The sequence below is a fragment of the Acinonyx jubatus genome, chromosome B1, assembly GCF_027475565.1.
Source record: "Acinonyx jubatus isolate Ajub_Pintada_27869175 chromosome B1, VMU_Ajub_asm_v1.0, whole genome shotgun sequence".
Lineage (NCBI taxonomy): Eukaryota > Metazoa > Chordata > Mammalia > Carnivora > Felidae > Acinonyx > Acinonyx jubatus.
In genome coordinates, this window is record NC_069382.1 from 13,728,624 (window position 1) to 13,754,666 (window position 26,043).

The 26,043-nt window shown below is 45.9% G+C and overlaps 1 protein-coding gene across 3 annotated transcripts in view; it reads left to right on the plus strand.

Moving 5' to 3' along the window:
- Window positions 1-26,043, plus strand: part of WWC2 (WW and C2 domain containing 2) — a 208,901-nt gene that overhangs the window by 86,637 nt on the left and 96,221 nt on the right. For all 3 annotated transcript variants that reach the window (XM_053216267.1, XM_027077072.2, XM_027077073.2), the window contains 2 exons: window positions 13,789-13,898; window positions 25,501-25,704. In XM_053216267.1, coding sequence (XP_053072242.1) covers window positions 13,789-13,898; window positions 25,501-25,704 — 314 coding nt within the window. The remainder of the gene's footprint in view (window positions 1-13,788; window positions 13,899-25,500; window positions 25,705-26,043) is intronic.

Sequence of the window (26,043 nt, forward strand, 5' to 3'; positions counted from 1 at the left end):
GGTCTCGACACGAGCAGTGGCTGCTCCCCGTGGTCAGGTGGCAGGAGAGAGCACGGTAGTGAAGGCCTGGTCAGCGTGTGGAGGAGAGGCCGTCCCCGTGTCGCCTCTGCCCGCCGGGTTTCCCGGCTGCCGAGATTCCTTCCCTTTTAACAAACATGGGGTCGGTGGGACATAAGCCGGAGAGCTGGGTGCTTCAGTCCGTGGAGAGTCTGATACGGTGTTAAGAGGATTACCTTGTGTTCGGCTGAACGGCCTCCCTCGTGTTAATTCAGTGATTTTCTGGTCGTACGACAAACAGGCACACACTCAGGGATGGGTTTTCAAAGCAAACACTTAGCGATCACGGGGCGAGAATTTTAGGCCAGGCCTACATCTAGAGGGCAGCCGGTCACCGGTCATCTGTGGAGAAACCACTGGGGGACGGACGAGACCCATGCCTCACACATCCTGTAAGTCCGGAGCCTGGAGGAGACGTTCGGTCAATATTTGGTGACCCGATGCACGCGTGAATGAAATGTTCCTCTGTGGGGAGTTTCTCATTACTTCCTATTGGCAGGAATGAAACGATCAGAGAGTGAACTGGGGCTTTTTCCCTCTTCCGGTGGAAGTCCGTTTTCTAAGCCTTCTTTTTGCCATCTGCTTTTGTCCGGTTGACTGTGGGCACATCCCAAGCAAGGCCTCGTCTGGCTCATTGATCTCTTCCAGCTTCCCATCCCCCTGTGGAAATTTGGGTCCATATTTTACCTGTGTGTCCCTCTGCCACCTCACACATGGCATATCTTAAATTAATTCCCGATGACTTTGCTTACCCATCCTGATCTCGCTCTACTCAAAGCATAGAATCGGAGACTTGCTCAGTCAACCTCTTTCATGTGCAGGGAGCTCATTGTTTCCGCAACACTCCAGCACTTCTTTATCCAGCTTCCACTTCCAAATATCCATGGCCGGGAACTCTGCATTTACTAGGAGGCTTTTCTCCTCCCCGGCAGCCTCAGATGCTGCTATCACCTTCCCTAGACAGCCCTCCTGTCTGCCACCATGTTGGTTTCCTTTCTCCTTGTCAGTTGCCGTTGCTTACGACGTGATGGTAAAATGGAACCTTGAGATGTTTCAGCGTCTCTCCAGTCCAGGGCCTCTCATCCTGTAGCAGGCATCGGAGGCAGGTGCAGGGTGCGGCCCCACCCTCAGAGTTCCTGACTTCGTGGTTTGAGGGGAGGGGGTCGATCACTTGCATTTCTAGTAAGTCACCAGATGATGCTAACGCTGTTGGTTCGGGGACCACTGCTTCATTCCGTTAAGTGCTCTGCCGTTAGGTTCACTTTCCTAAATTAAAATCTGTCCCTGTTATGCCAACTCCTTGCTGGGGGTCTTCCATTGGTCTGGGACCAGGTTTCCCAAGGTGGGGGTAGTAGAACAGGGACATCACATTAGTCATATTATTTTTCTATTTTACTTTTCTTTCAGCTCTTCCAGTCAGGTAAAGGAGAAAGTCTGTCTGGCGCTAGGATGACTTCAACACCTTTCTGATTCTCATTAATTGCCTTTCCAACAAAGAGAGCAACCTGTAAGCTTAACGTCTCTTGTCAGCAGCTCTTTACAATTTCTCGTATGATTGTGTTCTCATTGTATTTATTTTCAATGGCAAGTGTTAAAGGACCACAATTTGAAACACTGGATGTGGAAATGGAACCCGGAAGTCTTAAAGAATTTTTGTGTATCTTTTGTTCTAGTTGGTTTCATACTTCAGTTTCATTTATCCCATACGATTCTTTTGATTTATCTGGAATTAACTTTTTTTGGAAGGATGATCTGGGACCTAGCTTTTTTCCCCTAACTGCCCATCCAATTTTCCCAACACTTTTATCTTATTTTATTTTTAATGTTTACTTATTTTTGAGAGAGAGTGTGAGCGGAGAAGGGACAGAGAGAGAGGGAGACACAGAACTCAAAGCAAGCTCCAGGCTCTGAGCTGTCAGCACAGAGCCCAACGTGGGGCTCGAACCCATGAACTGTGAGATCGTGACCTGAGCTGAAGTCGCACGCTTAACTGACTAAGCCACCCAGGTGCCCTCCCAACACTTTTAAATAATCAGTCTTATTATACTCATCGTAAACAAAGTTCATGGACAAGTAATATCCGTGGGAAAAAAATATTTGCCACTTGACAAAGGATTAATGCCAGCGTATATCACAGGTTGCTACAAATCAATAAGAAGGGCAGACCGCACAGTTTCAAAAAGGTCAATTTAGGGACTCCTGGGTGGCTCAGTCAGTTGAGCGTCCAAGTCTTGATTTTGGCTCAGGTTTTGATCCCAGTCGTGGGATTGAGCCCTGCGTCAGGTTTAAATTCTCTCTCTCTCTCTCTTCCTCTGCTCCTCTCCCCTGCCCTTGGTCTCTCTCTCTCTCTCTCTCTCTCGCAAATTAAAAAGAAAAGAGCAATTTACAAAGGAAGCAAATAAACATACAGAAAAGTGACAGGGGCACCTGGGTGGCTCAGTTGGTTAAGCGTACAACTTCAGCTCAGGTCATTATCTCAGGGCTTGTGAGTTCAAGCCCCACATCTGGCTCACTGCTGAAAGCACAGAGCTCGCTTCAGAGTCTGTTGCCCTCTCTCTCGCTGCCCGTCCTCCCCCCCACCCATAAAAATAAACAGTTTTTTTAATGTAAAAAAAAAGAGAGAGAGGAAAAAATAAAAGTTACAAACCTTACTAATAATTATTAGATTCCTCCTCCCCTTTCGACCATATCAGGGGTAATGGCGCTCACTTCCATTGTGGATGAGAGTGCAAATTGGTAATGCCCACGTGGAGGAGAGTAGGTATCAGAATTAAAAAATTTAAGTGATGGGGCACCTAGGTGGCTCAGTTGGTTTAGCATCCGACTCTTGATTTTGGCTCAGGTCATGATCCCAGGGTCATGGGATCGAACCCTGTGTTGGGCTCTGCACTGACAGTATGGAATCGGCTTGGCATTCCCTGTCTCCCTCTCTCTCTACCATTCCTGCGTACACGCTTTTACTCTCTCCCAAAATAAATAAGTGAACATTCAAAAAAAATTCCAATGGTAATATGTCTTTAACGTCTCTCTAATGCACGCTGACACTTTTGAATTTTACAAGTAGGTATGTTCTTTGACTCATTGTCAGAAATTTATTCTAAAAAATACTCTGAGAGCTAAAATATTTACAAGTATGTTCATTGAAGCATTAATTCCTCTTGAAGGAAGTTGAAACCGATGTCTGTTAATTAGTGATTAGTCAGATAATGGGCTGTAATCCATTCTGTGTATGTAGATATTAGAAGATTGAGGTCAACCTGTAGCGACGATCATTGAAAGGTTTCTAACTTGTATTGCAAACTAAATAAAGTCCTAGAAAATGCACACAGTATGAGCCTGTTTGTATGTTTGATAATCGCATGTGGATTTATAGATGGACTGAAAAGAACCAACGTATTGGAATATAGATCATTCTATAGGGAAATGAAGGCAGGACTTTAATAATAGTTTATTCTATTTTATATATTTTTCATAATGAGAATATATTAGTTGCGTTTTTTAGGGCAAGGCTCAAAACTGTAGTGTCTGTATAGTTTATTTAGTTTAACACCAATCTTGTAAATACGTGCATAATATTGTATGTGCTTCCGTATATGGGTGCATACGTTTATTTAAGAAAAACAGCCTGGAATGAAACCGTTTGTTACCTGGGGTTATCCCTGTGTAATAAAGTGTTAGGGATTAAAAAACATCTTCCTAATTACTTAGTTGTTGTTGTGTTTTTTTAAGTTTATTTATTTATTTTGAGAGAGAGAGTGTCAGGGAGGGGCAGAGAGAGAGAAAGAGAATGAGAATCCCACGAAGGCTCCACACTGTCAGCGAAGAGCCTGAGGCAGGACTTGAACCCACGAACCGTGAGATCATGCCTGAGCCGAAATCAAGAGTTGGGCGCTCAACCAACTAAGCCGCCCAGGAGCCCTCTAGCTCCTTAGCTTTTGATCAAATGAGTGCAGGATGATTGCAACCATTCGGGAAGACTCTTGAAGGGAGAGGACGAATCCAGCAAGGTTCTAGCCATCCAGAGGGGTGTGCTGTGGGTCCCTTCTTTGTTGTTCTGGGGACAGCACATCCTCCAGAGTAAGTCCTCCAGCGTCTTGCATTCTTGTCTGGGATGGAGTCCGTGGTGGTTGTCCTGTCTGAGCGGGAGGCAGGAGGACGGGGCAGTCTTGGTGGTGGGTTTGTTTGCTGGGATAATAATCTGTTAAGCCCTCTTCCTCTCGCCCGCATTCCTGCCTTCTTTACCGACATAGCCACTTAAAATCTCAAGCTGTTTTCCAAAACCAAGTAATCCAGTGGGCAAACATTTCTTGACACTTAGGACACAGAAGAGGTTCAGGTTAAAGTGTGTTGACCACCCTGTTTTCTTCCGTAGGGTCAAATACTTGGTAAAAAATTGCCGAATTATTGAAACACCTGCAATAAATTCTCTTACCTCTCTGCAACGAAGAATGTATTTTCTGTTTAGCTGTTCATTTGTGGTGCATAATGTAATTATAATAGGCTGAAATAAGTTATAGGGCCAGAGATTTTGGGGGCCGTATTGAAAGATTTTTCTCCTAGCCTGTCCCATAGTTAACTCTCACCTTATTATCGACTGTTCATCCTCATAGTCATCAACTATCACCTAAATACTGACCTTCGTCTTGCTCACAGTAAATGCATTTACTGTTACATTTATATACATTGAAAATTAAAAACAAACAAACAAACAAACCAACAACAGCCCTTCCGTAATCGTTTTCATTCCTTTCCAGTTCTTTCCTTCTAACCTGCGTCCATTCAGTCAGCACGGATTACGAGCTGGCTACGTATGAAGTGGACATGATGCCGGGAATGCAGAGAAGAGAGCGGGGGCCGTGCCTCTGAGAAGCTCAGAGAACAGGCTGGTGGTGGGGGGGGAGCAGGCCGTCAGCCGCTTTAGATGGCAGCCGAGCCTGTGTTGGAGTGGTCCTCTGGGACAGGAGTCAGGGGGACTGGGTAAGAATGGCCTTCCTAGGGTAAATGGAGTCAGCATTTCAATGGTTTTTTTAATACTGCCAAACTGTCTCTTAAAAGGAATGTATCAAGTTGCGAAATTACCAGCAACAAATGAAAGTAACTGATTCCTCACATCCTCGCCAGAACTGCGTTTCATTAAGACAAAGCAAAACAAAAACAAAAACTTGATACCCTAATAGGCTGCAAATTAAATCAAGCCTCGTTTTCTTTGGCGCTTCTTTTTATTATTAGTGAAGTTACGCATTTTCACGCATTTTTATCATTTAACTTCCTCTTGTGAAAATACCTTACTCACTTGGAGTCTTTGCATTGTTATGACTCGTTCCTATTTACAAAAAAATAGTTTATTGAGGTTCGGTTCACACACCACATAATTAACCGCTTTAAAGCGAACAGCTCAGTGGCATTTACGACAATTCCCAGGGTTGTGCAAGCACTATCTCTGTCTGATTCCAGAACATTTCTGCCCTTCCAGAGTCTCTGTCCACTCACTCCTCCCCCTAGCTCCCGACAACTCCTCCCGTACTTTCTATCTGTATGGATTTGGCTGTGGTGGGTACTTCATATGCCTAGAATCATATCATATGTGGCCTTTTGGGTCTGGCCTTACTTAGCATCGTATTTTGGAGGCCATCCGCACGGTAGCGTGTATAGGCACTTCCTTCCTTTTTACAGTGGGATAACAACACTGCGTTGCATGTACAGACCGCACGTCGTATATCCATTCATCCACTGATGCACGTTTGAGGTGTGGCCACTTTTTGTCTCCTGTAAATAGTGCTTCTGTGAACATGCATGTACACGTAATTGCTTGGGTACCTGTTGTAAGTTCTTTTGGGCGTGCACTCAGGGGCAGAAATGCGGGGTCATAGAGTAATTCCGTGTTGAACTCTTTGAGAAAGTGCCAGACTTTTCTGCAGAGGCTACACCATTTTACCTGCCCGCCCACGATGTGCGGGGTTCCCCTTTCTCCACCTCCGTGCCAGCACTTTCTATGTTGGGGGTGTTGCTGCTGTTGTCTTACTCATAGCCATCCTGGTGGGATGAACTGGTACCTCATCATGTTATTTATTTTCATTTTCCTGATGACTACCGATGTTGAGTACTTGTTACTATTTTGTATGCAGGTGAGAAAATGAAAGAAAAAGGAAAGCCTGCTTTCAAAGAACTTATTTTAAAATTGTTTCAATGTTCCTTGAGGGAAAAAAATGCTTACTTAAAATTAAATGAAGTGGCCCTAATCTGAGAATTATTAAGCCATTAATTCCATAGTTTTCGTAATACGGGTATTTATGAAGCACAGGCTTTTGCCTCCAGTTTCAGTTTCTTTATAAAACATTTTTTAAAATTTTATTTATTGGGGCGCCTGGGTGGCTCAGTCGGTTAAGCGGCCGACTTCGGCTCAGGTCATGATCTCACGGTCATGATCTCACGGTTTGAGCCCTGCGTCGGGCTCTGTGCTGACAGCTCAGAGCCTGGAGCCTGTTTCAGATTCTGTGTCTCCCTCTCTCTGGCCCTCCCCCGTTCATGCTCTGTCTCTCTCTGTCGCAAAAATAAATAAATGTTAAAAAAAAAAAATTTAAAAAAAAATAAATAAAATTTTATTTATTTATTTTGAGAGAGAGAGAGAACAAGTGGGGGAGGGACAGAGAGGAGGAGGAGGGGCGAGAGAGAGAGAGAGAGAGAGAGAGAGAGAGAGAGAGAGAGAGAGAATCTCAAGCAGGCTCCACGCTGTCAGCGCACAGCCTGGTGTGGGGCTTGAACTCAGGAGCCATAAGATCATGACCTGAGCTGAGACCAAGAGTCAGAGGCTTAACCAACTGAGCCACCCAGGCTCCCCTCCAGCTTCATTTTTAAATGGAGTTTGTCTTCATTTCTCCATCACCTGGGTGGATTAGGGGTGTGATTTTGTGGTTTAACTGGTGGTTCTCAAAGTATGGTCCAGGGACCACAGCGTCACATCACATGGGGACTTGTAAGAATCGCAGATTTCCAGATCCCAGCTCCCCAACTACTGAGGCAGAAACTCTGAGGGTGGGCCCAGCAATCTGTTTTAATAAGCCTTTCAGATGAGTTGGATGTACACGTAGGTTTGAGAGTCACTGCTGTAAATCCACACTTTCAGTCTGAGCTTCCATTAAAGAGCTCCTGTTGGAAATGTAATCCACGATTTTGACCTTATAGGCACCAGCTTTTTTCAGTTAAAATAGGCAGAGAGTATAACCAATTCAGGCGAACCATTTTATAACCTCCTGTTTCAGAATGGCGTGTGTAAATCATATAGTTGTATGTAGAAATTGCAATTCAGGGGCGCCAGAGTGGGTCAGTTGGTTACGTGTCCGACTCTCGATTTCAGCTCAGGTCACGATCTCACGGTTGTGGGACTGAGGCTCCACATCCAGCTCAGTACAAAGTATGGAGCCTTCTTGGGATTCTCTCTCTCTCTCTCTCTCTCTCTCTCTCTCTCTCTCTCTCTTTCTCTCTCTCTCTCTGAAAAAAAAAGGAAACTTCAGTGGAGTCTACACATCATGTAAAAAAGATAAGTATCTTTTAAAAGCTACTTTCGATCTTTGGGCAAGTCTTCAAAGAATGTGAGAGTTGTGTGTCCTTGATCTGCCTCTTTCCTGCTCTCTGTGATTGGACTTTACCTTCTGCTCCCTTCAGAGCCTCTGGTGAAGGTGGCTGGCGTGAAGGCCCGTGTAGGGGAGCTCGCGACCATTACCTCCTTACAGGAGCCCCTCGGGCGGTGACTAGGGCCGCAGGGTGCTCCTGTGCCCCCTCGATGCTGCTTCAGCGTCCAGGCCCTTCTCCTCTCCCTCCAGAGCTTTTTAAAGGGGTCCCTCCCTTGCCACTTCTTCCAGAAGCTGGAGGAGAGTCACATGCAGATAGCATATGAACAGAGGAATGCATGCTTTAGAAAACAACAGTTACGGCCACATACTGCATGATACAGCAGATGGCTGGAAACGGCAGATGTTGACTAGAAGAGGTGTATGTTACCCAGTCGTGTGCTTACTGGATCATAAGTAAAATTTTTTCCTATACGGGCTATTCATTTTTTGTTTCCAGTTTTTTTTTTTTAATGTTTATTTTTGAGAGAGAGAGAGAGAGAGAGAGAGACAGAGCATGAGTGGGGCAGGGCCAGAGAGAGAGAGAGAGAGAGGGAGACACAATCAGAAGCAGGCTCCTGGGCTGACAGCTCAGAGCCTGATTGACGCGGGGCTCGAACTCACGAACTGCGAGATCACGACCTGAGCTGAAGTCAGACGCTTAACCAAATTGAGCCACCCAGGTGCCTCCTACACAGGCTATTCAAATGCAACAATACTTGTATCTACTTTGCAGAGTTTTATGAGGATTTAACGTGCACATTCATGTGTATTGACGCATGTGTGTGGTATGTGGTAAACAGGGAGCGTTTTATATTTTCAGTGTAATCACTGTACGTAAAAGTCAGCTTCTTTCTACGTAGCATATTGTAAGCTTCGACCTTTTTGCAGATGATGTAGCTGAGTCCCCAAACCAACAGCATAAGCAGCGTGCTTTTTCCAAGGTGAATTACCCACAAATGCTGCCTTTCGGTAGTGTATTCATGAAGCAGCCATAGAAGGGGTTAGGTCTAAGGGAGGTGATAGGGCCTCCTAAAGTCCTCCACGGATTTCAGATCTCTGGGTTGGAATGAATAAATGATTAGGAAGTGAATGTCAAAGAGGAACCAGAAGATTTGAGGCAAGGCTTTTTCAGGGTGGAGGGATTGGATATGTTTGTAGGCTGCCGGGAGGAAAAAATGAACTCTAAGAGGGAAGATCCATACTTGATAATCATTGCTGGGACGTGATTGCAGAGCAGGGAGAATGGGGTGGATTATGGACTGACGACTGGCAGGCTTTTGAGAAGAGAAGGAATTATGAACGCGGTGAAGAGAACCGGGCATTTGGGTTCTAGGAGAGCAGGTTTGGGAAACAAGACTGTTGTGTTCAAATAGTTGAAAGCCCATCACATGGAAGAGGGATTACACTACTACTCTTCGGTACCAAGGCATACCAAAGGGATCAAAGGGATACCAAAGGGATAAAGCGTGCACCAGCGGGTGAAAGTTACAGGAAGACCAGACCCTGGGCCGACACAGGGAAGGACTGTCTGGGAGCCCGGGCAGGTGCAACGAGTACTTGAACTCAGTCTGAAGAAATGGGCTGGTTGGGCTGCCCAGTTACACACCTTCCCAGCTTTGAGACGTTGCACGAGCCATTGATACCACGGAGCCCCGGTCTCTTCCTTGACCCGGTGTACCGGGCTCAGCACTGTCCCTGTCTGTGGTTCTCCTATCTAACGTGACTCCTTTTGAAGAATCTTAGTGAATTTCCACAGAGACACAGAGTCAACCTTCTTACCCTCTTCTGACTTGGTTTGTCCAGTTTCTCTTAAGAGTCATTTGCTCGGGACGCCTGGGTGGCTCAGTCAGTTAAGCCTCCAGTTCTCGACTGCGGCTCAGGTTATGATCTCAACGGTTCATGGATTCAAGCCCCGTGTTGGGCTCCGTGCTGCAGCGTGGAGCCTGCTTGGGATTGTCCCTCTCCCTCTCTCACTCTCTGCCCCTCCCCTGCTTCTCTCTCTCAAAATGAATAAAGATTTAAAAAAAAAAAAAGTTGTTTGCTTCTTGCTGCCCCTCTTCACGCCTTCCTGTCTGTCATTCCCCTCTCTCTGTCCCTTTGCTGCTTCCCCGGACTAGCACAGTGATAGAAGCAGAGGGGCCTAATCAACATCATTATAAATTAAAATTACAAAACATGTTGCCCTTCTTTCGAAATCCACATCGTGAACCACATCCTTACTTCTTCCCTGTTGTTTCAGAGCAGTTCAGCAGTGTTAGTGTGGACAGATTCTGCAGTGATCATAGACCGCTCACAATACGAACTCTGCTTTGAGCTAACAATGGCCACAGCAGATGCTGTGAAGTAAAAATAACTGTTAAGACCTTTATTAACATTCAAGCCAAACTCTACATTTGGGGGACTTGAATCGTGGCAAGAGTTCTGTTAACCTGAGCATGGTTTTCTCTGTCCAGTGCCTTATCTTTTAGGGCAGTGAGTACAAACTCCGTTCTGGTTTTGTGCTTGCTCACACACAGTGTTCAGCGTCACGTAATTGTCAATATTTAGTCTGTGTGGCGTCTCATGTCATAGGACAGGTATCCATGATTGACGGTAAATACTAACGGACGGCTCATGTACGGGGATGACATAATGCCCGCAAAGAGGGGAAATACCACGCGAAGTTCAAATTTCGTATGTCAACGTTGGCACCGTGCCGCAGTAAATTACCATTTTCTTCACATTAGTCACGGTGCAAAAGAAGGCTGTTTTTAAAGCAAAGAGTAGTCTCTGGAATTTAGCATAAAGGCTCTTGTTAGTTTCAGGCTTTTTGCATGATGTTGCTCCTTTGTGAGGAACCAACAACAACCACAAAACTCCATCGATGTTTACTTCCTCAACATCAGAGGAAGATTGAATGTTTCAGAGATTCCTTGTCCAAAACAAGACGAAGAAGTTTAGAAACTAATCAACATTTCTGCTTACTGTGTTTGTTCTAAGTCATATTGCTTCTGATTTTGGAATGCACCTGTTACTTCTTTTTGTTTTGTGTTAACTTCTTACTATGTCATAGTAATATGTTCCCATTATCAGGATAACAGCATAATTGAGTGCTTAATTCTGTTTGGTACCTGAGAATGTCATTCTATTTATATCTTGTAATTCGGGTAAGAATTACATTCTAAAATTTTGAAATTTACAAATATGTATTTAATGGTTTTACTTATTGATAGAGTGCGGAGAAAAGCTAGCTATCTATCCAGGTACAGAATATAAAGCATCTGATTGATTTTTGAAGTCACACTGCAAATAACTTTTATGTTAAAATTCCCGAGGATGGAAACGTCTGAATTTTTAACTGAGCTCTTAATTACATGGGTACCTATAGATGTAATTCTAGTCTTGGAACAGTGACAGTTAATAAAATGCTTATTATCTACTGAACAATTAATAGGAGAAACTGGATTATTTCCAAGTGTAGTCAAATTACCATAACTTGTAATCATAACCCATGTTCTGAAGCTTTTGTGACTTTTCATTCTTCGAGTGATAAATATATTCCTGTCCCCCTCGTGCTTAAACATGTTGACTTGGTACCAGGATAAAATTTGTGTAATATCACTCTTTTGTCATTTCTGTGTCTTACTCATTTCTTTAGGATGTGTGTGCGTTTTAGACAGCATCGATAAAAGGGGTTAGGGAAAGAGAACAGAATAATATGCAAGGTAACTTGGCCAAGGGGCTTTATCTAATAATCCACTTTATCAAGGTAGACAGAGATCAGTCTTACAATGGGTGAAGACAAGGCCACTTCCTATGGTACGGAGATTTTTTGATACAGTATCTAATCCCTTGGTCACTTTTCCTGGGCGGTTTATGATCTGAGATGGAATTTAAGCACAGCTCCAAGAGCACAGGTTTTTTTTTTTTGACTCCGATGGGGTTCAGATTGACTCCAGGTTTGCAGAGGAAATATGGCGAGTTGCCATATTCGGGCACGTTGCCCGAGGCTCACTTCACTAACGTATAATGTCTAATGTATATTGAAGCTCACCGTTTGTCAAGCATTATGTTAGTCAGGTCTCATTTAAACTTCGTAATCCACCCACCTTTGAAAAGAAGATTGAGAAACGGGTTTTTTAAGGTTAACAACCTGCCCTAGGTTGTATAGCAAGTAAGTGGCAGACAAGGAATTTGACCCATGTCTCTGGTGCCAGATTTCAAGCTCTTACCTCCTGAGCTAGTGGTTCCCAGATTTTCCATCACTGCCTGGAGAGTTCGATGAAACAGGCATTGCTGGGCCCTAGAGTTTCTGATTCTCTAGGCCTCTGCTAGGGCCCAGGAATTTGTCCTTTCTGACCGGTGCCTGCACGTTGATGCTGCTAGTCGTGAGGGCTATACTTTGAGAACCAGAGTCTGACTCCGTCCCTCTGAAGAACGAATGAGAGAACGCACGTGTTGTGCTGGTATTGATAATCTCTAACCTTTGTTGACCGTTTACCATATGTCCTCGACAGTGTCCTAATTTCATTCCCTTTTTATCTCACCTCAATCTTAGGAGGCGGTTAAATTGCAGGGAGAGGATAAGGGAGTGTGATCACCACTTGGAAGAGAAGGAAACTGAAGTAGATAGAGGCTCCCAGTAAGGTGGCCTCGTAGTGAATCAGTGACACAGCTGGTTGTTCTCATTATGACTTTGGCCAGCTGACCTGGTTTCAAAGAACAGTGTCCCTGGAGCTCTGTCCGGATGCAGATTTCATGCTATGGGAGCATTGAGAGGAAAGGAGGCACTCCCTCCGTTTCATCCGTTGGTATTTTATGTCCTTGGAGGAGGCTCCTGTAGGCCAGGCCTGGGAAGAAAGGGTCTCCCTCCTTCTCATATTGTTCCTGCGGCGTTCTGAAGGGTGCAGACGACACAGTTTGTTACTCTGATGACTGATGAGGTTCTGGAAACGAGCTCCATTTCAGCTGAGCTCTGACATGGTTGATATTCGCGAGCGCGGATAAAAGGGACTCCGGGTGGTTTTGTGTGTAGGCATTTTGCTGGTGTTGCTAGCACATTAAATCAGAAGGTGTATCAACTCATGTTGGCCACCCAGGAACAGGGCATTCACTAGTCTGTAGGGTTAGCCTGCCCATGGGTGCGCCGACAGCCAAGGAGAATCTCAGAATCAAAAATGAAGGAAGTGAGAGAGAAAGATCAACCCGCGATCAGGTTTGAAACCTGCTTAAGAAATTGTAAGTTTCCCCATTCATTTTGAAGCTTAAAGAGAAAGTGTAAGGCCGTTTCAAAAGGTGACATCACATCGATACGTAAATAACTTGTGCATTTGCTTGCATTAAAATTCGTGTTGAGTGACTGTTATGTAGAAGATACTTACAAAAATGAAATAAACTTGTCCCTCCCATCAAGGAGAACTCATAGCAGACCTCACAACCAAGGAAGTGTTCCATTAATTTATGCAGGAGCCTCTAAATCTGAAGTTAGCATAGGCTGATGCATACCTTGTCTTGGGGTTACTGGTATGGTGATTTCCACGATGCCAGCGTTTGAATCCTGAGACAAAATCGTCTTCGTACTGAGATAGGCATTTAGCCGTAGAGCTAGAGCCTAGGGCCCAGGCGTCCTTACTGTCAGCTTGGAATGGTCTTATTCAGGGCACTTGGGTGGCTCCGTCAATTAAGCATCCGGCTCTTCACGTCGGCCCAGGTCATGATCTCACGGTCGCCCTGGGCCTGGAGCCTGCTTCGGAGTCTCTCTCTCCTTCTCCCTCTGTCCTCCCCTGCTCGCTTGCAGGTGCATGTGTGCACTCGCTCTCTTTTTCTCAAAATAAAATAAAATAAAATAAAATAAAATAGTCCGTATTTATTTTTTGTATGGATTTACCGCCCAGTCTGAAGCTGTGAACTTTGAAAAGGATGTTATGACTTACTGCTCCTTTTCTGGATGTTCGTCTCTGTATTTTATCCTTGTTTTTCCCCTTTGAGATTCCAGACACAGCGGTGCCAACTCTAGATACAATCAAGAACAGCAGGGAAATGCGGCCTAGACATGTCTTCCCTTGTGGGGAGGGTAACTGAATGTTGACACACGTGGTTTGACAGAAAGAATCACCTGTACGTGTATTCTGGTTTGTTGTAGGTTAACGAAGCCCTTGTCGTTTGCCGATTGTGTTGGGGATGAACTTCCGTGGGGATGGGAAGCAGGGTTTGACCCACAGATTGGTGTCTACTACATCGATCACGTCAACAGTAAGTTTTCCATTTTGGTAACAGTAAACATAGCAGAACAGTGATCCCCCCCCCGCCCCCCCCCCCCATCTAGAATCATGCAAAAGCATCAACCCTCTACAAAGTGAACTTCTTTATTGTAAACCCCACTTTGTCAGTGACTGACATTAACACATACGCCTGTTTTGCAATCTGGGGCACATATAGAATTGGGCTTATGGGGACAGAGACAGAGAAACGAATCTGTCTGTCCGTGTACGTGTCTACCTGGTGGGAGGGGAGTTTCTCGAGCACAGGTCTAGAGGCCTGTGGAGACCATGAGCCATTTGCCTCGTCCCGTCACCACCACCCCTCGGACTGGGTTTCCTCTTTTTCTCCTTGCCACGGACAGAGTTGGGCGTGCGTACAGCCCAACATGAACAACTTTTTGAAACACATACTCGGGGTATTTTTTATATGTCTGTGTGTGTGTTTATGTTTGGCTCTCTATCCACCCCTTTAAAAAATTTTTTCAGGTGGACACGTGTAATACTGATACTCGCTTTGCTTATTTCACTTAAAAACTAACCCTTTTATTTTTCTGGGTTTTGAGTAATACCTCATGGTTTATACTCGGTTAACTTATTTCTCATAGGTCTGTTGCACTAAAGATTTATATAATATAGTACTCTTTTTTAATATCTTTAGGAATAATGTTATAGAAGAGTATCTGGGGCGCCTGGGTGGCTCAGTCAGTTAAGCGTCTGATGCTAGATTTTGGCTCAGGTCATGATCTCGCGGTTCGTGAGTGCGAGCCCCCCATCGGGCTCCGCGCTGACAGTGCGGAGTCTGCTTGGGATTCTCTCCCCGTCTCTGTGCCCCCTCCCCCGCTCCCTCTCAAACTTACAAATAAAAAGTTGAAAGAACAGAAGTATCTTATGTGATGCCCGGTTATTAGTGGTGGCTTGAAGCCTCCCTCGTGTCGGTGTATGATGAAGTCTTGAAGAGACACAAAAAGCCCGTATTAATAACAGTTCTGTCTTAGAAACCTCCGTATGTTAAACATATAGAATAGGGTTTCAGCACTTCTATCGGATTGGAGAAAATATCCTGGCACTGATTTCCTGTCAGGATCTTTCTTTACCTGTGCAAATACTTCCCAGGACAACGGGGAAGTTTTCCAGAACTGATACAACTGCTCCACTCCTGCCCGACGCCTGCAGAGGCTGCAGGTGGGGGCGTGTGCCGAGCTGGGGGAGAAGGCCCGGTGCCCCCAGGAGATCTGGTGGGAGGCTCCAGTGCAAGGGCGGTCGGGATGCAGGTCCGCGTTCCAGCAATCCACACCATGGGGAGGGGCTCTGCCGGGAGACCACCGAGAGCGGCGGGGAAAAGGCTCCCCCACAACCCAGTGGCCGCCAAGCAGCCAGAGGAGAGGGCAGTTAGGAAGTATGGCGAGGCGAGCGTGGGTTCCACTGTGTCGGGCCCGCAGGCGGCATAGGGAGTCCTGTCGCGGGATAGGCCTGGAAACTTGTCTGAGCCTCACACAGGTCGATGGGATGGAGGGATTCAAAGGAGCGAGGACACGGGAGAGTGAAGCCAGTTTTTCAGTGAACACCGACAGCCGGTGATCTGGGGCGTATAGTTTGGGAACCAGCTTTCATGCACACATTAGTTCAGTGTCAGTGCAGGTGACAGTTTCTGCAGGTTTTGCCGCTGTCTCTTTTCTGTGTCATTAGAAGAAGTGCGACTTTTGGGTAGAGAGATGTTTCCCTGAAAGTTGCCCCGGAGTCCATGAAGAATTCATAATTGTGGGTTTTAAGGTTAGCTTTCATTTTTGTATCTTTCAGTAAACGCTTCTTTCTTCTTTAAAAATGTTCATTTATTTTGAGAGAGAGCGAGTGGGGAAGGGGCAGAGAGAGAGGGAGAGAGGAGGAATCCCAGGCAGGCTCCGTGCTGTTATCGTGCCCAATGTGGGGCTCAAACTCATGAACTGTGAGATCATGACCTGAGCTGACGTTGAGAGTCGGACGCTTAACTGACTGAGCCACCCAGGCGCCCCGAACCTTCCTTGATTGTATTATTGTAAGTGGGTTCTATTGCTTATCAGTGACTGACATCTAACTATTTGAATGCTATTTTTTTTTAAAGATTTTATTTTTTTAAGTCCTCTCCACACCCAGCGTGGGGCTCCAACTCACAACCGCGAGATCAAGAGTCGCGTGCTCCAGCAAAGGAGCCAGCCAGTCCCCCCCCAAATATTTTAATGTTACGATGGAAGGGACTACTTTTGGTAAAATTCTGACAAATAAACGGTCAGCGGAATATCTGGAATGCGTCACTATTTAAATCTCACTTGCATCCTTACTTCATACGGACGCAAGTTTAGCTTGTCTTCTTTAAAGAACATTTGCGGAAGCAGAAACGAGCCTACCTGTCCTGACTCGCCGAAACTGAACTCTCGTGGTACCAAACGAGGAGATGAACGCCCTCGGCTTCCCTCTCGCTACCCACGGTCACCTGTAGGGCTTCCTCCCCGTCTCGGTAGGTTCTTCTGCACCCCCATCCCCAGGAGCCCTCTTGATAACTTTTATATCCCATCTTCCTCCCCTCTTTCATTTCCTTACCCGTCATTCTCTGGTTTTAAAAATTCCTCCCTCCACCTCTTTACCTAGTGGTTCTGTTGTCTTCGTATTTAAACTCTGGAAACTCTCAAAATGGAACCAAACCAAAACTACCAGAAGAAACCAATAACAGCCGGCTCCCCCCGACCCCACTCATTCATACCCAAAACCGTCTTTCAGCCCAAGTCCCTCGCCGGCCGTGGCCCACTCTTTCTCCCCCTCTCGGCGAAGCTTCCCGAAAGCCACGGCCTGCGTGAGGCCTTCGTTCTCCATCGTGTCACAGAAACTGCCCTTGCTGAGCTCGCCTGAGACCCCACAAATGGCCCGATCCAGGCCACACCGGGGTCTCGTCTTTCTTCATCCGGCAGAGTCCCTTGTCACTGTGGGTTATTTCCTCTTGCTCTTTACTCCTTTGGATTTCACAGTACCTTCTGCTGGGATTTATTGATTTATTTATTTTAACATACCTGGCTGCTCTTGCCCGGTTTCCTTTGCCTGTCCCTCGTCACCTGCCCCTGGGCTTCTGTGTGCAGCCTGCGGGTCCCCTTGGGTGAGGACCTCAGTTACTTCCTGAGACTGACGGCTGCCAGGTTTGTCCCTTCAGCCTTGTCCAGAGTTCCAGATGCACGTACTTGATTCCTTGCTACGGGGCCCTTTCCTGTCTGCCCCCATAGGCCTCCACTTACCTCCTTGCCTCTGCCCCGCCCCCACACCGGAGACATAGCACCTGCGCTGGGAGCTTCCTGGCAACTATTGGCTCGAGCCCGGGGCGCTCTCGGCCCAGCCCCTCGGCTCTCCCTTTCGGCCACATCCTTCTCGACCCCTCTGCCCAGACCTCCCTGCTTCCCACAGACCTTCTCCGGCACCAGCCCTCCTTGCAGGTGCCCGCCGCCCCCCCCTCCGATGGGGTGCTCGGTCCGGGTATTTCTACAGTGCCAGGTACCTAGGGATTTTTGGAAAGCACGTGGCAAACGGCCTTTAACTTATTGATTTGTGTGTTCTCCTCACCAAGTTGTGAGCTTCTTGTGGCCAGTGCCTGTATCTTCATTTCTTTAACCTTGGGTGCCTAGTAGAAGGATAAACTCTTAAATGTTAGAAGGACGGAAGAGCTCGTTGTTTAACTCACACGCTAAAAGTTTTCTGTTTGTTTTTGAAGAAACTCAAGTTCATTTCAAGTGTATGTTGTGCTTCAGAAAGCACCACTGTGGATATTTAAAAACTCAATTATTACAATGTAGATTTTTAAATTTACCATTTTGCTTTAGTGCGATAATCGTATCCCAGTAGCGTGATGGACTCACTGTGCCCTAAAGTGCCCAAATTATCCACAGCAAGTAGTTTTCCCACTAAAAAGGATCTGGTCCATTATCTCATTAATCTTAAAGACAGTCTTGTGAAGTAGTTTAGGGAACAAATGGTATTATCTTCTCATAACAGCTGGTCCACACATATGTTGTGTCTTGACATTGTATAGTTTCAGCATTATTTTCTCTTTATTTACAAAAAAAAAAAAAATGAAACGAAGACTGGCTGTTTAATACTATTTCTGTGTAACACTGTTAAGTATCTAGAAGTAAAAGATTTGACCTTGACAATAAAAGTATTTTAGGCCTTAAGTGTTTTATGATAGAATCCACCTTTTCGTGGGTTTGTGTGGAGTGGGGGTTGTGGATATTGGTGGGGGACATTGGTAACTAACGGAAAGGTAATTATGAAATACAGTTTATAAGGTTTTGATATTATCACTAGAAGCAGAAATAAATCACTTTTTAGTAGCTTTAGAGTTGTGCCTTAATGTTTTTGTCTTTCTTTTGATAGTGGAGGTCTCATTGATATAAAAGGAAATACACAGCTCTTAAGTGCACCTGGGTGAATTGTGGCAAATGTATAAATCTTTTGTCACAAAATCCGGTCAAGATGCGGATCACCCCCCTAAGTTCTTTCCTGTTCCTTCCAATCACCCCCCTCCCCACTGCTACGGATCGTCCTGACTTCTATCAGGATGGGTTAGTTTTGCGTGTTCCAGAACCTCACGTACACTGAGTACATTTGATTCCATGAATGGAATCTTTCACTCAGCATATTTCTAAGGAATCGGATACTGATAGCATACGGTATCGTGGATGAATATTCGTGCCTTCATCTGACAGAGAAGCCATATCCAGGCCAGACACAGAACTCCTGGAAATCCACACTAAGAAGCAAATAACCGAATTTAAAAAGGGCCAACCTAGACACTCTCCCAACTCTCCTCTCTGCCATCTTGCTCCATGCCCTCTGGCTCTGTGGAGCCTCTCGTCTGGGCATTCTAGCAGGTACTCTCTGGCTTTAGCCTCGCCACACGCTGCCAGCCGCTCCTCAGGACAGAGCGGACAGGAGACGAGCTGGCGCAGGGGGGACCACGCCACCACCGTTGGCCGCCACCGGGTTCAGCCCGTTTTCCCGGGCTTCCCCGGATGGTCGTGGGAGACGTGCCCCTCGGCACCCCCTCTCCCTGCCGGTCCTCCGACAAGACAGAGCAGGGTCGGGCTGCACCCATTTGCAGTACCTGGGGGTATGGGAAGCACCAGAGGTGAGGGATGTGTAAAACAACAAGATAGGACTCACTGCCATGTGATGCTTCTGCAAGTTCCAGTTTCCTTCCACGATCCTCCTTGTTCTTACTTACTGTGCCGAGTCTTGTTTTGATTGTTTTCTGGACATTGTCGCTGTTGTTCTTGTTGTTTTGTTCTGCTGTCCTCGGTTTTTAGTTGTAGTCAGTCGGAGAGACTGGACGGAGTGCGCTTACCCCGTATAAGCTGAGCCAAACTGCTCTGGATTAGTTGCGAAGCAACACCTGTTGTGTTTAAATTTGATGAAAATTTCTCAAGTGTTGGCGATATTTTATGTGGAGCTGTTTCCTTTAGGAGAAGGGAAATAAATTTGGGACCCTCCTGTTTCATCTGTGTCTTATTTTATCCTTTATGTTTCCCTAGGAGGGGAAACCGTTAGGCTATTTTATAAAGAAACATTCTAGGCACTTAAGACATGCGAGTGAAACAAATTTCAGTGGTAATGATACTCGTTTTTAGTGAGAGTAACTAACAGTTGTCAGTATCACTGATCTGTAATAATCCACATATTTCACTTCCGGGATCTATTCTCAGTCTCAGTGGTCTTTTCCTTCCACCCAGATGTAGGGTTGGCGTAGGTGACTGTGCCTTTCCTCCTGAACCTGTAGCCTTCCTTCCTGCAGACTGTTCCCCCCTCGCCCCTCATTTGCCACGTATTGAGAGTCCCTGTATCTTGTCACTCCCCGAAGATGTGACCTCACCCTCATTCCCCAGCGTGCTGTCATTTATCTGCCGGACTATTGTTCTTTGCCCTTCCCGTGTGAACGACTCTTCTGTCTTTATTTGTGGCTTTGAGCGTCCTAATATTTTGTCAGACATTTCATTTATAGGACACTGCCGCGTCTGTTGTCATCAAAACTTGCAAACAAACAAGTACAAAATGGGATTCTTCTGTTTTCCCTTTGACTTTATTATTTTTTGATACATTACAGTCTTCATGATTATTAACTTGAAAAATGTAGAATCGTTTTGTCGGTTCTTACAGAATTTTTATCTGTAATGTAATACCACATTTGCTCCTCTAACCTCTTTTCCACTGTCATTTTCCTAATTCAGACCCTCGTTACCTTTGCCTTTGCTTTCTGTCTCTTTTTTTAAAAAAACAAATTGCATAAAAGTGATGCACGTGCATAGGAGAAAAATAGAAAATACAGGCAAATCAAAGGAAGAAAAGTATTGTCCATATTCACACCACCCAAAGAGAACAAAGTATTCTAAGTCTCTTCGTGTGTATCCTTCCAGACTTCACATTACTACAAACAGACACACAGAATTTTAAATATAATTTTATATCACAAGTGGGAGTAGTATGCATACGGTTTTATAAGCTCTTTTCACTTACCATATAATCTTTTATCAAAAAAACTTGCTGCACAATTATACAGACTCTTCTGTAGAGTTAGTGCTGAGTTGCGCAGAGATGGTAGGACCTCACATTTCTGTCAGACGTTCTTCCTCACATACAGCCGAGATCCTTTCCCGGCCTTGCTTAGAACCTTTGTGGTACGCCATCGCTTACAAATGGAGTTTCATGTTTATTAACCTGGTATTCAAGAAACCACAGGCTCTTGGAGTATGGGGGAAGAAATGAGAAAATACAGTAGCCTGTGGAAAGAACCACCCATCGGGCCAGCAGAACAAAGGAGAACACGTGGGGCGCCTGGGTGGCGCAGTCGGTTGAGCGTCCGACTTCAGCCAGGTCACGATCTCGCGGTCCGTGAGTTCGAGCCCCGCGTCGGGCTCTGGGCTGATGGCTCGGAGCCTGGAGCCAGTTTCCGATTCTGTGTCTCCCTCTCTCTCTGCCCCTCCCCCGTTCATGCTCTGTCTCTCTCTGTCCCAAAAAAAATAAATAAACGTTGAAAAAAAAAAATTCAAAGGAGAACACGTAAAAGTGCCCTGTTTCGGATGTCCCGAAGGGTGTCGCTGAGGCTGCTAGAGACAGTGCTTTGAGCTGATACCCAAAGAATGACTGAGTGAACCGGGCCTGGGGGAAGAGGGGCTGGGGTAGGGTTTGGGGGTTGGGAGAAGGATACCTTCCCGGAAGAAGAGAGACCACAAGTTAAAGCCGAAGTCTAGAGAGGCCACAGAAAGCAGGGCTTGATGAAAGAAAGAAATGCAGAGCAGCTGAAGGCTGGTGTGTGTCTTTGTGGGGGTCTAGGGAGGTGACTGGAGAAGTCAACAGGGACCAAGTCCTGAGGGGCCATTGTCTGGAACCTTCCAAAACCCGGTTCCGTCACTGCCTGTTGCATGGAACGTTCCTTTTCAACCAGAGAAAACCCTGGGTCTCTAAACGGCCGTGGCACCGCATTCTCCTCTCAAGGCTTTTATCACTTTTTACTGCACAGACGTGTGTGTGTGTGTGTGTGTGTGTGTGTGTGTGTGTTTAATTCATGTGTCAGAAGTTTTTCTGTATTTTGTAAGTTCTTGGAAGGAGGGACTCATGCCTGAACATCTTGTTTCCCTGTTGTGTGTAGCAGATGGTCGGTACTTGTCTGCAGAAGTAACAACAGATAATAAGCATAGCGGATATTTTCTAGAAAGGAAGACAAGGAAAGCTACTCATGTTTGTTTCATCCATTCTTCCCGAGCACGACAGAAAGGACAGAAATAGGCGTGATAGACAGAAATCACGTTCCTTTCAAGAATCTAATGTGATCTTCCATGGTAAAGCTCTTAGAACTCACAACCGTGTTCTCTGTCTGTAAAGTCCCACATCTAAAACTGACGCCATGTCCGTTCCCTCGAGGTACGTGACATTTTCGCAGACATCATGCAAATTATACAGCATTCTGACACAGTGACTTCCCAGGGTCACCAGGTCTTAACACTAACATACCACATTTTTATAATGCACTTTTTTAGTATTTACATTTAATAAAAATTCTTCACAGTCCATTCAGCAAATACAACCAATGGAGATGAAGCACGATCCTGCTTTATGAAGCCTTCGGAGGTGCCTTCGGGAACCCTCTTTGTAGCTCATATTTGATTTGTACGGCATTTCAGAAATGTAAATGTTCCCGCTGCAGCTCTTGTAGCATATAGTATTTAAACCAGCCTACTGGAGTGTTTCTGCTGATCTGTCCAAATAAATGCTCGTTTATTATTATTGTTATTATTATTATTATTACAATTATCATTATTGCACTTTATTCATTTAAATGTCAACATTACTTTCAGTGTTTTGTGGCAATTTAGGCATCGACAGGTATTTTATTGAAACTACACCAGTTCCCCAATACATAGAGAAAATACGAGTAGACGAAACCTCTGAAGATACTGCGGGAGAACTCGGGGTACATATCTTCCTGTAACTATTGCAACTTACAAATATCTCAAGTTGTTCACCTGCACTTTGTTTTTGTATCATCCCTTTAGTTGTGTAGTTTATTAGTTATATATCTCACTGGGACACATCACCCCCAAACCCAGTGGCTCACAATACATTTATTACCTCATGGTTCCTGTGGGTGATGAGTCCAGGCAAGGCTTAGCGGGATCCTCTGGCTCGCCGCGTCACAGGCTGTCTGTCCTCAGGGTGTCAGCCAGGTTTGCTGGGGGAGGATCCACCTCCACACTCACTCACGTGGTGGTTGTCAGGATTCAGTTCCTTGTTGGCTGTGGGCCAGCGGCCCCCCTCATTTCTTGTCACGTGGGCCTCTCCATAGCACAGCTTACGACATGGCAGTCTGCTTCACCACGGAAGGAAAGCCAGGAGCCAGGGAGGGAGGGCACGCACAAGGTGGCCCGCACGGCCTTTTGTAATCTAGTCCCAAGTGACATCCCTGTCGTACTCATTAGAAGCAGATTACTAGGTCTAGCCCGTATTCAAGGGTCAGGAATATGAGGAGGTGAGGATTATTACAGGTCATCCACAATGGGGAAAACTTTTCTAAGACCATAAATTCCCATTCGTTAGAGGATGAGTTCTGGACTTTGAGTCAGATGGCGTTTACATGTTGGAAATGCTTGGATAGCCGGAGACCTGAGTTGTAATGAATATCGTCAATTGAGAAGTTTAGGCTCTTGGGGCGCCTGGGTGGCTCAGTAGGTTAAGCCTCCGACTTCAGCTCAGGTCATGATCTCACGGTTTGTGAGTTCGAGCCTCGCGTCGGGCTCTGTGCTGACAGCTCAGAGCCTGGAGCTTGCTTCGGATTCTGTACCTCCTCCTCTCTCTGCCCTTCCCCCACTTGTGCTCTGTCTCTCTCTGTCTCTCAAAAATAAATAAAGGTAAAAAAAGAAAAAGAAAAAAGAGAAGTTTAGGCTCTTAATTAGCTGACAACTGCCCGTTCTCCTTATTCTCCAAGGTGGCTGGGCTGCCCCACCGTGATGATGTCCTTGAGGATTCTGGGCTGGAGGGGCTGTCCAACCGGGACTGTCCCCTCCTACATCTCTTTAGACATTGACTCCAGCATGGTTTTTTTCTCATAATTACATGAAATATGCCTCTTTTGCATGTTGGAATATTTACGTCTTTAAAAATTAGAGCTCAGGGGACACCTGGGTGGCTCAATCGGTTAAGCATCCAACTCTTGGATTCAGCCCAGGTCACGATCTCACGGTTCCAGTATGGAGCCCCACGTCGAGGCTCCATGTTGGCAGTGCAGAGCCTGCTTGAGATTCTCTGTCTCTCCTTCTCTCTCGGCCCCACCCCTGCTTGCACTCCTCTTTCTCTTTCTCAAAATAAATAAACCAAACGAAACTTTAAAGCAAAATGAGAGTTCAAAATACTACTTTAGAGGACGCTCAGCTTTTTGTACCAGTGATCGTGAAGCAAAGATTCTAGGCCCGAGTCAGTGGCTGCAATGTGTCTGGCTAACTCAGGCCATTTTGTAAATCATCCAAAGCCTCTCTAAGCCCTAAGGGGACCCAGGGTTCATAGCTGAACCACTCCAGTTTAGCGTTATCCCTTCTCCCCAGACACCACATTAGTTAGACGTTTCCAGAACCAGCCTGGCCCCTAGAGGTTCTCGTGGTCCACGTCAGATCCCCTCATATCACTGTCTGGGTTTTGACTTACTGCAGCCTCCGGGGCCAACCAGTAATACTGAGTTGGGGTGCCAGAAGATTGAGCTTCACACGCAAAACATCTTAAACAGCATGTGTCATGGAACATTCCAGCAAATTAACAAATTACTTTTCCTGTCCTAATTGGTCGGGAACAGGTTCTCGTATTCATACAGCGGCAGACCCGTTTTGACACACCTGTTTTGGCGGTAACTGATTGAATTCAGAGAGGTGACTGCCTGTCAGCACAGGGAGGTCGGTGCCATGGAAGGAAGTTGTACCACAGTCCCCCTGTCCATGCTTGCAGGGCCACAGGGGGAAGCCCCTGGTTCGGTCAGGAGGCAGGAGGAGCAAAGGAGAGAGCGCTGGCCAGAGCCTTCTTTGCGGTTTCCGTGGGGAGGAATGGGCGAGGCAGGGTGGGCAAGTTTGGGCAAGCTCGAGATTGGATCGTTTGGATAATTTCGTGGAGAAGGCAGCGTGTGGGCCATTGCAGAGGGGTTCGTTGGAATCTCTTGTGGAACTTTGAAACCCGCCATTGCTTGGGTTCTACCCACAGAAACTCTAATGGGCTGAGATTTTCTTTTTGTAAGAGCTCTCTGGGCGATTCTAGTACCCAAGACTGCAGAACCAAGAGCCGGGCCGTAGAGTGTTCTTCAACCAGGACCAGGCTTTGGTTTGGCTTTTTGGCTTCTGTGTTGGGCTTGTTTTCAAATGTCAAACCCACTGTGGAATGACAGATATTTTTGTAAAGTACAGTAAAAATGAATTCCTTGAAAAAGGGAAAAGAAAGTAGAAAATGCAAGCCCCAATATTATTAGAGTCATCACTATACAATAACTATATAAAATTGCTATGAAGATTTCAAAATGTTTCCTCGTGACTTCTCTACTTTTTGCAGTGGACGTGTGAGAGAGTTCGGGGACCCATGTAGTCTGCCCGCAGAGACTCTGAGTAGCGCTGATGTAGAGGGCAACATGGCGTCCCGGATTAAGTAAATGGAAACATGCACCGTGGGAAGCAGATTGGGTTCAGATCACACAGGGCCTTGAATGCTGGCATAAATAGCTTGGCTTTTATTCTGTAGGTGTTGGGGAGCCAGAGAATTCTTGAGAGGAATGGCGGGACCCCAGCTAAGGAAGCCGACTTTGGCAACTTGGTGTAGGATGTCTTCCCAGTGAGGACAAACTGTTAATGATCTGAAAGGGTGTGGACTGTGGGGAGCCATGGGGATAAATAAAACTTGTATCAGATTTCTGGAGAAGTCACTTCACAAATAACCAACAAACTGCCTAGAGTATATAAGACTTAAAGCTGGTAAGTTTTTTTTTTTTTTTTTTTAAAGCTTAAATAATCCAAAAAAAAATCATCAGATTCTAAACAATAACCCACCTGGTGTATTTTCAGAAACCACACAGATTGAAGATCCACGGAAACAGTGGAGGGGGGAACAGGAGAAGATGCTCAAGGACTATCTCTCGGTGGCCCAGGATGCTCTCAGGACACAGAAGGAGCTGTACCACGTGAAGGAGCAAAGACTGGCCCTGGCCCTCGATGAATATGTACGATTAAATGACGCCTATAAGGAGAAGTCAAGTTCTCACACAAGCTGTAAGTGCAGTGTGGCTGTTCAGACTGTGAGAATGGGGACCAAAGTGTAGCTAAGAGAAGGCCACCTGCGTTTCGCTGGAGTTGCCTGTTGAGGCCTGTCCCTTCCTAGGCAGAAAAAGTCCCCGGAAGCCAGGAGAGAGGGCGAGGGTACCCCACAGACTTCTCAGCAAGTCCCCTCCCCTCCGTCTAGGCAGCAGTCCCTCCCTCATTTGTGGATCATCAATCCCTGGTGGTTTTCACTCCTCTGCCTGATTGCCTTTTATTTATTTATGAGTTAATGTTTACCTCTGCGGGTCAAGGCAAATAATTCGGCCCCCTTTGCTGCTCTTGTACAATATT